At 39.2% G+C, this 13,927-nt stretch overlaps 1 protein-coding gene across 1 annotated transcript; it reads right to left on the bottom strand.

The window, feature by feature from the left end:
- Positions 1-7,704: 7,704 nt before the first annotated feature.
- LOC112164821 (dicarboxylate transporter 1, chloroplastic) lies at positions 7,705-12,880 on the bottom strand. Its single transcript, XM_024301147.2, has 3 exons — positions 11,560-12,880; positions 9,010-9,231; positions 7,705-8,370 (listed from the first exon to the last, which is right to left on the bottom strand). The coding sequence occupies exons 1-3, from the start codon at positions 12,667-12,669 to the stop codon at positions 8,008-8,010; spliced, it is 1,695 nt and encodes a 564-aa protein (XP_024156915.1). The 5' UTR covers positions 12,670-12,880; the 3' UTR covers positions 7,705-8,007.
- Between the last annotated feature and the right edge of the window lie 1,047 nt (positions 12,881-13,927).

Here is a 13,927-nt window from a genome sequence, read left to right as displayed (position 1 = left end):
TCTCGATTGTACCTAGAAGATAGAAATTAAATTAAAAATAAGAATAAGTAAAGGAAATAACTAAGCAAAATATAAGGAGTTAAATATTAAAATGTCGCATTAAAATGCTCCTATCAGAATCATCATTTGCCTTCTTATCAATCTCTGTTTGAAGGCCGATCATCTCTTTGAATTGCAAGTTTGCAGTAACTAATTTCCAAGCACTCAATTTGAATGTTGCCTCATAAAACTTTTTGAGAAAATGCACAAAAGCTTGAGCATTTCTTGAATCTGCCTCTACGGGAGGGCCTATCCTCTTCCTACATTTGGTATCTTTCTCCTCAAAATAATGCTGAAACTGCAGATCTTCATCAGCCATCCTATCAAACACTTTCTCATATTTTAACGCTGCATCAAGCATTAAATAAGTGCTATTCCACCTAGTGATCACATCTAGGGGAACATTGGCATTCTTATTCAAGTGCTCAAGAATAGAAAACTCCCTAAACTTGTCTAATCGACTTGAACTTGACCTAATAAACTTGACACAATGCCAAATTGCATCAATTCCATTCTCTAATTCTTTGATTCCATCCTTAATAATCAAATAGATGATATGGCATACACATTGAAGGTGCAAGAAGTCTCTATCAAAGCTTAAAGTATTCATGTTCCTCAGCCTTCTTTTCATGTAGACAATTGCTAGGTCATTTACACTAGCATTGTTCACTGTGATAGTGAACACCCTATTGATATCCCATTCCCTCAAACACTGCTCCAGAACCCTCTCTATATCTTCCCCTTTGTGACTGGTAATTGAACAAAAGTTAATAATCATTTTGTGCAATTTCCAGTCACTGTCTGTGAAATGGGCAGTGACCACCATGTAGTTAATGTTCTGAATTGATATCCAAGTGTCAGTGGTTACACTAACTCTCTTTGCATGTTGTGCAAAGATCAACATCATCTTTCCCTTCTCAGATTGGTACAATTCCCACAATCCCTTGGCCACTAACTTCCTACTTGGTTGAACCCACTGTGGCTGAGCTTCTAGCATGAATACTTTAAACCCAAAACCCTTCACATGCCTAAAGGGAAGTTTCATCCCTTATGATCATCTTGTACAACTTCTCATCTATCCTACCCTGATTAAATCTGTGATATTGTGGAGCCCCGAAAACATTATCCCTAGATAATATAGTCTGCCGTTTCTCGATTAGTTTCTCAAATAGAGGGTTAACCTTGCAATTTCTTCCATGTGACCAGCAAGAACTGGTTCTATTCTTTGAACTTAAAGCACGAACTATTGCTTTACAATAGTTGCATTGTGCATTCTGTGGGTCAGGCTTGCCATTAAGGAGCAAAGGCCTTGTGAAACAGTCTCATACTCGACTTTGTTTCCTACCCTTTCTTTTCCCCAACCCCACAGTAGCTTCCACTGATTCAGGATCTGGATTTGGTGTTTCATTTGGGGTTGGAGTGGGAACTAAGTTAGGGGTACTGTTATCTACTAGTGGTATAGGGTTGTGATTATCATTTGGGGAAACACTTATTGATGGACAACTTCCAGTAACCATTTTTGAAGTTATGGAAGGGGATGAACAATAATGACTTCCTAACCTACTTGTAGAAGCCATGGTCTACAATGAGAAAAGATAGATTCAGTTTTGTACAGTTTTATGTAAGGGATATATATTCTGTTTTGTATGATGACAATTAGATTAAATAGCAAGTTAGGGGTAAAAGCAATAGATGCGTTTCATACTTTCATACTTTTTGGAATCACTTTCAGTTTATACTTAACTACAAGCCTTTTTCAGCAAGTCACAAACTCACAATAATAGAAAGTCACAAACTACAAGTCCTTTTCAATAAGTCATATAATAGAAAGTCACAATACTCAGAAAGCAGTCAATACTTAATACCTTATTCACACACACTTACTCACAGAAAGTCACATAATTATAAGAGTACAAGCAGAATAGATACTTCAAGCATAAACTTATACACAAAGTCACAAGCACAGTAAAATTATACACAAAGTCACAAGCAGATACTTCAAGTCTTCAAGTTCAAAGAATTTTAGTATTCATAAAACATAATTATACACAAACTCACAAAGTCATAATCAGAAACTTACACACAAAGTCACAAGCAGATACTTCAAGTTCAAAGAATTTTAGCATCCATATAACATAATTATACACAAACTCACAATCATAGTCAGAAACTTATACACAAAGTCACAAGCAGATACTTCAAGTTCAAAGAATCAAAACATAACCAAGCACAGATAAGTTTAGTTACCTAATCAAAGACCTCGATCACCTCTCTGCCTCAAGATAAACTAATAAACCCTCAACTGAAATCATGGTCAATACCTTGAAGCTTCAAAGGACTTTCCTACCAAAACACAAATTAACATATATATTAGATAACCATGATCAATTGCAACCAATCAATTAACAAAATCAACAACAGATTACATTTTTTTTATATACAAATTAGACTAAAAGGAGTAACAAGAGTATAAGACTAAAAGGAGATAGATTTTACCTAATTATTTGTGATCTGAACCACCACTTGAACACCGTATAAGCCTCTGAGCAACCACTTCAACCAAGCAATTGATCTAGGGTTGGTCAAACGATTTGGGGATTTTGAAAATCAAATGATATCTGAGTTGAAATTTATGCTGGTGAGGTTCACATCTTCTGTAGATTGTGTTTTTGGGATTGGATTGGCCAAACTTTTCGTATAATTGGGGCTGGATTGAAGAAATTAGGGCTGGGTTCTTAGAGGAAGAGAGTGTCGAGAGAGAGAGAGAGAGAGTGCGATGCACAAATGACCTAATTTGACTAACCCCCTTAGGTTACCCCAATCTCCACTAAGATCCAACGATTGTCTTTAACAGCTACTAGAAATCAAAGGCTTAAAAATACCTGGTATTAAAAATAATTAAAAAATTATAAATGTATAAATATACGGCTGGTCAGTAGTACCGTATACCTGGGATTTGGCGAACCGCTACCGAGCCGAGAACGTATATACGGTATGGCTTAACCGAACCATACCTTCAGAGACCAATTTTGTCGGTGCCGACTGCAGTGGTTCGGCCGGTTTCCAACTGATTTCGGCAGGTCCGGCATTTGAACCCAGCCCTAAGCATATTAGTTACTTATCAACAGTTGTAAATCTAAACATCTTTAAGCAGTGTAGTGTTATTTATTTCTGTTTAATTGCCACAAGGAATTGTTCTGATCTTCGACATGCCGAATGTGGGAGACAAAAGAAATGTTTAAATATAAATGAGAGAAAGAATAATAAAAAGCTATTTAATAGAATAAGTGGGTCAGTAACTAGGATCAGAGTGCCATAGACTCAAATTGGAGTGACACAGACTTGAATCAGCAATCCACAGACTCAAAATTGAACTGGCAAGCCACAAACTCGTTCTCGGACAAGCGAGCCACAGACTCGTACTACTTGTTCTCGGATCGGTGAGCCTCAGACTCAGACTCGTACCAGCGAGCCACAGGCTCGTACTACTTATTCTTGGATCGGCGAGGTACAAACTCAGGCTTGTAGCGAGCCACATATTTGGACTCGGACCGGTGAGCCACAGATTCGTACTCATAATGATGAGCCTTAAACTCGTACTTGGACCGGCGAGCCACCGACTCATACTCAAACTGGCGAGCCACACACTCGTACTACTCGTTCTCAGACCAGTGAGTCACAGACTCGAACTCAGGTCCGTGAGCCGCAAAATTGGGCTCGGGCCGGCAAGCCACAGACTCGGACTCGGCCCGATGGGCGACTAACTCGAACTCTGGATGGCAAACGACTGAATCCGTCCAGTGAGCCACACCCTTAGACCATTGTGGATAATCTTCCCACTGGATTGTCTGCTGCAGAGCTGGGATATTCTAATATCCTCGTTGCATAAAGTCTTGATTTGCAGAGCTAGGTGCCTAGTCTTCCCCATCCCATTGTTTGATTGTCCTAGCAGAGGCAGAGCTTCCAACAGGGGAAGAGGCAAGGTAAGAGGCCTGATTGTTCCAGCAAAGGCAGAGCTTTTAGCTAAAGCAGGGGACAGAGGTAGGAGAAGAGACCAAGAAAGAGGCAGGGGAAGGGGATGGGCAGCCAGAGTCGATTTTTTGACTGTTGGCTTTAGACTTTTGTTCGTTGCATTCATGAGAATAAATGGGTCAGTGGGTGCATATTTGATTTGTTTTTAGTGTTTCTAATTGCATTTTTTTTCTTTGTACATACTGCATTACATATTGCTTTTGATAGATTGCATTCGAGGAACGATTGCAGTTCCTTGGCGAATTAAAGTTCAGGTTTAAGATATCAAGCATCTAGCGCGACAATTTAATTCTATTTTTTTTCCGATACCGAGATACCAATTTTGTTGCTGATAACTTTGCATCCTTAGCTCATCACTCTCAGAATCCTCCTATTTGGTTTTTCCGCCTTCCCTTCTCTGTGTCCCTAGCATTCCACTTGGATTAGTTGAGAGGAGGTGTTAGTCGTGGTTTTGTGTTTTTGGTTTTTGTTTTGTTTTTCTGTCATAAAAAAAAATTTAAAAATTATTTTGGCATCTTCTTGTAGCACACATTCTCATCTCCAACAATGAAGTGCTATATCGGGGTGTTATTTTCATTATATTTGATTGGAAATATAATACATTAATATGAATGTTTAGAGTGATTCTAGTCAGACCTCTCTTCATTTTTTCTTCTTGTAACTTCCTATTTTACCCTCTCTTCTCTTTACACCTCCTCCTGTTTTTTTTTTTTACCTCCACCATAAAATTATGGGAGCTTCTATTCATACCTCCAAAATTCCTATTTAGACCTCCCCACTTAATAGACCTCCAACTTACTTGTACAATAACCAATATGCTATCTACACCTCCCTAATTTTTCCATAATACCCATCATCCAATAATATCAATAAAAACTTTTTTTTAGAGTGTTCTATTCATATACCTCCAAAATCAGTAGTTAGATCTCAATCAATTTTTGAACATTTCACAATATTATTTTGCTCTTGATACAACTAAGCTGAAAAAAAAAAATAAAAACAAAAACTTTCAATTGATAGCTCCCCCCCCCCTTCTTATTGTTGTATTTTGTAAGCATATGCATCTTTAGAGGCCAAGAGCATTTCATTTCTTCAACTTCCTAACATTCCCTCGTTTCATATATTTGCTTGATGGGAACAGTACGCTCCAATGGATGAGTATGATTTTAAGAGAAAGTGGTTTGTTGGTGAGAGAATATTGCATATTCGAAATTGACTCGAGAAACTACAAAGTAAGGAACTGGTCTGTTGATTTCTCCGCTGCTTGGTAAGGATGGCATCAGGATGACCATTTGTTGATTTCATACCTTTAAAAGGGAAAAGACTTTTTTTTAATTTTTTTCTTTCTTTCTCTTTTGTGTCTTTATTGGTAATTTGACATGAGTTGACAAAGTCAACGATCACTTGAAAAAAGAAAGAGATCCAAATGCCAATTTTAGAGGTATGAATAGAAGCTCCCTAAAATTATATATATAAAAACCCTCCTCATCCTAGACCTCCAAGAACGCCTAACAACTGGCTCCACTGTAATAATCTCCATTTTCCTTCTTGTTGTTCCTTCTCTTAAAGCAACGATACACATACCAATATGGTAGCCCGAGAGATCAAAATGCAATCAATAAATTTACATATACCGCAGATCAGACAAAATATCGATGGCCTTATGGTCATCACCAATACACCTAACTTGACTCTGAAAACCATAGTCTTGTTGCTGAAGATTTCTATTTTATTCAAATTAGGCAGCTTTGGCTACGGGTGTTTAATTTTTTTCTTACCTTGAATTTGTTGAACGAAAAAAAGACTAACTTCAATTGGGAATTCAACCCACGAATGCTCATAGTGGTGAGGGAAACAATAGGGAGGGGGTTGGTGCTATCTCTTCGATGACAAAAGGTTTTTGTTTTTGTTTATTTATTTACTATAATTCATATAAGAATAAAATGGAGATTAAAATTATATAAAAAATTAAGGAGATCTAAATACTAAATTATGAGATATGAACAAAGCTATCCTATGAATGAGAAATTTTATTCACACACCTCTAAATACTAAATACACATCCTTTCAAAAAAAAAAAAAAATACACATTCATTTTTTCATACACCCAACACTAGATTTTATGGATATATTAAATTACCAAAAGAGACATTTATATCAAAAATAAAGTAACAAGGTTAGAATATACTATCCCGCTTTAAAGTTTTCTTCCCCTCTACGTGAATGAAGATGCAACCTTAGTACCCTAGTTAGAAACAATTAACATATATATAAAAAAACTCATAGGGCTAGTGAAAATTAATCAACAGATCAAAAAATTTAATTCCTGATAGTAAGATTAACAATTCTATAGATCAGAAAACTACCTTGCTACACTTTTTTACACGAAAAGGATCAAAATTATGAACAAAGAATAAGTGAAAATATATATATATATATATATATATATCTTCTGCTAAGTGTATAACTGATGTGAGCATTCCCAAGGAAATCATCAGACTTGTTGCAATTCCATTATCAATAGGACACCAAATAACAATGAAGGTTAATGCAGTGATGTCGAGTCCACCGTGTTCTCTATATTTGGTGAAACACCATCTAAATAGAAGGGATATATTATGCCACGAGCTAAGCTCCAGCTTCTGGAACAGACTTCAGATTTACATTTAAAAAAAAAACGAGCATAATTTTTTTTTGACGAGAGTGCAAAGGACAAAACATCTTCTAACCTTGGATGGTTGTCACAAAAACAAAAAACAAAAATTTCATAATGAAAATTGCGTTGTGTTCGCCTCTCACATATTGTTATGTTAATTCTCTGTTCATAAGCCATCTAATAACCCATATAATCTATTTGTTCTTATTGAGGGTTTTTTTTTTCAAGTCAAGATGGTAATTTAGTGATTAGGTATGTGTATTGTGAATGAGGATGGTTTAGGAAGTTTAGGGTTGTGTTGTTGGTAAAATGATAAAATAAAAAATTTGATAGGTGGTGTATTAAGTATGGTATGCGTATCTAATAATTATGATATGTGTATTGTGAATAAATTTTTTCCTATGAATATTGTATTAATTATATCTCGGGTCTAACCCCAAAAGTTGTGGGGCCCACAGTCTAAAAAGTAAGATTGGCCTTGGATTTGGAACACATATGACACATGCGATAGCACTTAACCCGAAAACAATGACCGTGAAAACATCCAGTAACGAACCTCGTATGTAGAGTGGGATGTTCGAAGGGCCAAGATACGGACTAGTTTGGGTGCAATCTTCAACGATAGCGAGTTCCATCGGCCGGTAAGCTTCGATGGCGAGCGATTTTCCATTAATGACAATTCCAGTGGAGTTTAGGGGGTAGAAGTTCGGGGCCTTATCAAAAGTGGAGTGATTTTTACTTTGTTACCAGAGACCGTTGTCCTGGAACAGCGTTGGCCGCAACAGTTGAGGGGAAGGGTGCAAATAACCACATACATAGCTGAAATATTTGGACGAAGAATAACAATGAACGAATGTGAATGGGTTCAGTGGGAGAGTGCCACTGTCCAACGAACAGAAAATCTATTGTTTGATAATTGGGAATGGTGTTAAAGGCATGGGTTGGGGAGTTTCTAGGTTACAGAGGGAAAGCTAATGAGCAATAAGATGATAAGGGTACACCACTGAAAATATATGTGGCACATAATGGTAAATTCAAGCATACAACAAAGGATCATCATCAATTGCAGAAAACTGTCATGCTACGTCAAAATTTGGGGTACATTTTCTAATTTCTGCACTAAATCGACCTCCTATTTATACCAATTTTCACCCGAAGGTCTCCCTAACTTGAAGATTATTTCCATGTAAAAGAATTAAAGGAAACTTTTGTCTTGAGTCTCACAAACGTCAGACACAACACCAGATTTTAGGTCGGCAGATTTTTCATTACCAACCGCTTTACCACAAGCCAATGAACTTCCACCAAACCCCTCCAACCCCGAGCCAAATGATAATATTGACGACGGACATAAGGAATCCATAGCCCCACCACTGGGCAAGCGGAACATAGCCAGCACCATAGAAGACGGGAGCTGACCCAATCCCGTAATGGGTCAGGCCACCCATGAGGTTGGAGAGGAATGCAAGGACCATGGCACCAAAGAATGGTGGAGTACCAAGAGCACTAGCCACACTCAAGAATGCTGTAAACATCGCCCCAATATGAGCAGCTCCACTGGCAAAGAAGTAGTGAGAGTAGAAATAGAGTAGAACAAGAATGCCAAAAGCTGGCTGCCACCCAAGACCTAATCCGCCAACAAACTGCAAAAGGAGCAGAATTGTTGTTAATCGCCAGTAAAATGCGAGCAGTATAACATACACTGGATCCAACAGTTTATATTCTAGATAGCTTAACATTATAGATGCCTACATATATAGATTTCCTGACTATAATCAAGATAGCTTGACCTTATTTGTGTAGGAAACATCCTATGCACTTTTGTCCAAGGCTCACATAGTAGCACAGAGACACTCAGAGTTGGTAATGATCAAGCGTTGAGCTGTTGGCTAAAACTAGAAGTAAAATCTAGGAAATTCTAAATGCAGTAATTTAAGGCAGGTAATAAATATATCAAAATCAGATGAGGGATAGCTCGATGATTATGTCTACACTTCTTATGGACTCTGTAAGCAAGTTGACAAAACTTCTTTTACAAACCCTCCTGCTGTTTATAAAATATTGCCAAACAGAGTTGTTCATACAAATGGAAAGCTGCGAGGACCATATTGCATGAGAGAATGGGACCAGTTCGTGCAGTAGGGTCTGTGAGTACTAAACTTCTCCACAAACAAGAGATGCATGCTCATCTTAACTTGCAAACTACATAACAGTTTTGGTCACATAAAAATCATGCACAACAGTACAACTAGGTAGACTAATAAGCAGATAAGAAGACAAACCTTTACTACAGTTTGGCTAAACCAGGCAATAAGACCATATTTGTTGAGATACCCAGCCATTGCAATGAGTGCAGCAAACCATGTAAGGGTGTCCCAGGCAACTGACTCAGCTAAGCACTCCTTCCAGGTAACAACACCAGTCACAAGGAGAACTGATAATCCAAGAATGGCAGCTGTAACTGCATCCACACCTAACATTCCTCCAAATATCCACAGCCCTACCTGGTATTTTACAGAGAGAATAGGGAGACTATTAACATAACATTTTTGTATGAGATACATTTAAATTTTCATCCTCGCGAACAGGTATGCATCACCATGTATTTTACAAAGGAAATAATTTACACTATTATTAGTTCATTACCACAGTAATTTTTCAAGCTAGAGCAATCAGCATGACGTAGGAGAGATTAAATTATAAACTTCCCCTATCCCCAACACAAGTGGAGCACCAAAAACTTGAATTACCAGCCTCTAAGGATCAAGCTTGAGGTAAAAAGCAAGATGCTGATGATGAAAAACTATATGATTTGGTTTTCCTATCAACCACTATACGAACCTCATTTGTCTCTCAGTAAAATTCCATTAATCTCAAAGAACATATATAATTCATTACTCATGCATTTTTGGATCATGTGCATTCTCCCTTCCTATACTGCTTTTTAACTTGAAACATCTACTATTGTCAGACATTTCAATCATTCCTTAAGAAATACTTAATCGCATTGAGTAAATGGTTATGAAACTTCTAATATCCCCTTGTCATCATTGTTCCTTTACATTATTTGGAAGCTGTTATACCACTATAGGACCAGCAAGACTGAAAAGGGTATCATCAGTTAAAACCCATAGGTACTTGGTTACATTTCCCGATTTATATGTATTTATTCTCATAAGAAAAGCAACTACCTTGCAATGGAGGACCTAAGTGGCAGGATCCCCTATAAGGTTTATTGAAGACATCATAAAGAGGGTTCTAGGTCCTAATCCCTAATTTGGCATTGCTAGATGACGTTGGACCTTCTTGCATTATTGGGCTCGGGTAGGCTCTTAAGTTCTTAACATCATCAATTCTAGGGTTAACTTATTACTTTGTTTGCTAGGTTTCACTTGGGGTTTGGGTTTGTTTTGTCTCTTTTGGATAAGAACAGGGTTTAGCTCTATATAAGGATTTTGTGATGCAACATATCAGTGTCACTAGACCCTAAGTGGTGCTCCATGAAGAGATGCATTGTGTTACCAAAAACTGATTACCAACTCTTCTACGTGTGATGCCTAAGGCTTCTAGAAGTGATTACTAGAACCATACTCAGTGTAATGCTAGTAGTTTTTATAATTTACGTTTAGTTTCCCTTTTCATTCCTTCCCTATTGATTAGTATCTGCCACTAACATAAAGCAATCGAAAGACAATAATTGAGCAACCAATAGGTTTTTTTTTCCTCTCTACATATAGCAGTTAAAAGTGAGTTCCATTCTGAAGAGGAGGCACAATGGCTGAAGGAAAAACTGCAAGGAAGCAGCCATAGATTCCAATTAAAACCCTGAGCAATTTCCCCCAGTTACCAACACAACAATTAGTTACATCAGCACCACATGAATTGATGCTTTCACACCACAAAATTGAAAAGAATGCATTATGCATACCATGTTAAATGTGAATATTATTTCACGAATAGCCGATTTCGTTCTATTAGCAATGACATTGTAATATTAGCAATGTTAGGTGTAGCAATCATACATTAAAGGAATTTGAGAAAATAAATAGAAAAGAAAAAAACAGCAATGAGAAAGATGGATCAAATCGTCTTAGATGAATGCAAACTTTGAGACTAAACACGTATATCGATGGACATATAAATCATTGAGCTTAGTTAGCAAAAGGCACCAAGCATGCCAATAATAAATAATAAACTCTTCCATTTACTGAAACCAGTAGCTGATCACTAGCTCTTAAAAAAATAACACAATTGCAGCTCTTCAAGGAGCACTCATTAATTGAAGTCATACAATGTTACAAACACCAATGACTGAGGCAACCTGGCATATGGTGTAGACAAGACGGATTGCACTCTGTTTTCACAGAACTAAAGCAAACACACAAGTAGTTCTTCTATGTTTCGAACTACGGTGCGTATTTTCTATAGGAATAAGTGCCAACAAAACGTTCATTGTTGAATATTAAAAATGATTGAAGCTAAATGTAAAACACAAAAGACGTCAGGCAAGTGTCAGCTCAGTTTCTTCATATACCCAACTGAGAAATTGCTACCTAATTCCTCAATCAAGAAACCAAACCCACATCACCCTGAATTTATCACTACAGTAACTTAACTAACGCCCTTTTCCTGATTGCATATCACTCACTAGCTAGTACAGAACGAGATAAGAATCTCAAATTTTGTTGTTTTTTTTTTCTTTTTTCTTTTGGGCCCAATTCTATAATAAACAAATGTCCACAGAAACTTAAGAACTTAAGATAAAAAAGCATATATACAAGAAAATACAAGAAACTAATCAGTAAAATTGATAAAGGAAAAGAAAGCCATACCGTAAGAAACAGAGTGCCAGCCATTATAACCTCGTTCTTGGACATGGGACCCATATTCTCCAGATTCTCCCTTGCAAGTTTGGGCGCGTCAGGGCTGCTCTTCACGGACGGCGGGTAAATCACGTACAGCAACAAAGGCACCACAATCAGTGAAACCAAACCGGGCACAATCGCCGCCTTAGCCCAATCGGTCCACCCAATCGTCTGCTTAATCGTGTTGAAGGTTAAATTCGCGCTCAACGGATTGGCCGCCATGGCAGTTAAGAACATGGCCGACGAAATCACCGACGTCTGAAAGCACGTGAGCATCAACCACGATCCCAATTTGCCTTCGGTCCCGTCGCCGACATTGCTACCGCAGGCGACGCAGAGTGACTTCACCAGCGGCAAGAAAATGCCTCCGGCACGAGCAGAGACGGAGGGAATCGCCGGCGCCAACAAGGCCTCGCTGAAAACCAAACTGTACCCTAACCCCAACGACGAGCTACCGAACAAGGACACGAACTGGTATGCAATCCGATTCCCGAGGCCGGTCTTGATGAACCCTCGGGCGAAGAAGAAGGCGAGGGCGATGAGCCACGGAATCGGATCGCCGAACGCGGAGAAGGCCGCGGCGAAGGTCAGTGTCTTCGTCAGCACCGCTGCTCCGAGTCCTAAAAGAGCGACGGCGCCGAGAGGCAGAGGCTGAGTGATGATTCCGACGATGGTGGCGAGGAAAATCGCCAGAAGCTGCCACGCGTTTTTGGTGACGCCGGCAGGAGTCGGCACGAACCAGAGGATCACTCCCGTCGCGATGGAGGCGATCAGAGGCTTCATCGCGGCGCCTTGCCATGGCTGCTTCGCCGGAATAATGGAACCACCGCCGGCGGCGGCCTTGACGGCCAAGCCGCGGCTTCGGAGGGGAGCGAACTCGCGGGAGGACTCGGCGAGTTTGGGGAAGGCAATGAGAGGGCTTAGGGTTTTGTTGAAGCCGAGAGCGGCGGTTCTAAGAGGACCGGGTCGGGTTTGGGCTCGGAGTCTGGGACTCGGTTTGAGTAGCAGCGATTTCGGGAAGGCAGTTCGGGATCTGAGAGAGGGGAGAGGGGCGGTGGTGAGAGCGAGCGACTCCATTGGGGAGGGGGAGGTTGGGATCTGCTGCGGCGGAGCTCTGAGCTCTCAGAGAGGCAGCAGCATGTGAAAGAAGCCGTGACTGACCGAGTGAGACTGTGTGGCGTGGAAAAAAAGAAAAGGGAGGGGAGATGTGGACCGTTGGATTCGACGGAGGAATTGGTGCAAGCTGGGTGGGTTTTGGAAACTTTGGTAGGGCTTTGGAAATGCCGTTTGAAACGATCGAAACGTCCGTCGACGACTTTGAGAAAGGAAGGTCCCCGTAGTGCTAACGTGGGGCCGGGACACGTGGCGGGAGGTGAGTGGTGAGGGGATCTTGCTTTTTCTCGGTGGTGACGTGGCCGGAGGGTATTGGCGGGGGAGTATTTTTGTCTGGGAGTGAAAAGGCAAAATTGTTGTCTGACAGAAAAAGGAGTTGGCAAAGAGCGGCAGGAGGAGATCTGAAAGAATGGCCAGTAGTTTGTGGAAGGTGAAAGGACGGAAATGCCACTGTTAATAGGCACCACACAAGTGCACGTGGTCTGGATGCGGAATCTGGATCGTGTTGTCACAATGGGGGCGGTGACTTCAGCGAATTTTTCAGATTCGCCTCCATGGCTCTTGCGGTGATAAAAGACGGCAGCTGGCAAGTGTAGGAGGCCAGTTCTAGCTCTCAAGATTATTTTGCCTTATCTTTTTGTAGCAGTTGTTTATAACGGGAGAGAAAAAGGTTAGCATTAAAATTTGAGTCAATCGTTTGATTTGCGGAAAAAAAAAAAAAGTAATCTCTTATGTTTCTTAAGAGTGTGTTTGGATGAGGGAAAAAATGATTGAATTTAATTGAAATTGAGGATTTCATAATTTTTACAAGCTAATTCCCTCGTTTGGCATTATCAGATTGGAAATTTTAAATCTCTCAGTGGAAAAAAACAAAGAAATTCATTATTTAAATTTCTCACTTCAATTTCTACCAAAATAGGTATCATTTACGAATTCATTTGCAGTATTCAAGTTTCATTTCCAAAACAAGGCTTTTTTCTATTTTATTTTTTCATTTGTTTTAAATTTTCTTAATTTTTTACACATTTCAAATCCTAAATAGATACAACCAAACAATAGAAATTGCAATTAATGAAATTTTAGATTGATGGAATTAAAGATTCCATCGTTTATAAATTCCTATGGATTTCATAATTTTCTCATCCAAACGCACCGTAAATTAATGAGAAGACTCCTCTCTTGATGTACCACATCACAACCGAACCTGTTAGCTAGAAAAATG

Source organism: Rosa chinensis, chromosome 5 (assembly GCF_002994745.2).
Source record: "Rosa chinensis cultivar Old Blush chromosome 5, RchiOBHm-V2, whole genome shotgun sequence".
NCBI lineage: Eukaryota > Viridiplantae > Streptophyta > Magnoliopsida > Rosales > Rosaceae > Rosa > Rosa chinensis.
This window is presented reverse-complemented; position numbering and strand designations above follow the sequence as displayed.

Bases quoted from the DNA above. Each gene is read 5' to 3' on its own strand.
- LOC112164821 (XM_024301147.2), bottom strand. From the start codon at position 12,669: ATGGAGTCGCTCGCTCTCACCACCGCCCCTCTCCCCTCTCTCAGATCC. The intron at 9,232-11,559 runs GTATGGCTTTCT...GTAAAATACCAG, and splicing joins CTGGCACTCTGTTTCTTACG to GTAGGGCTGTGGATATTTGG. The intron at 8,371-9,009 runs GTTTGTCTTCTT...CTCCTTTTGCAG, and splicing joins TTAGCCAAACTGTAGTAAAG to TTTGTTGGCGGATTAGGTCT.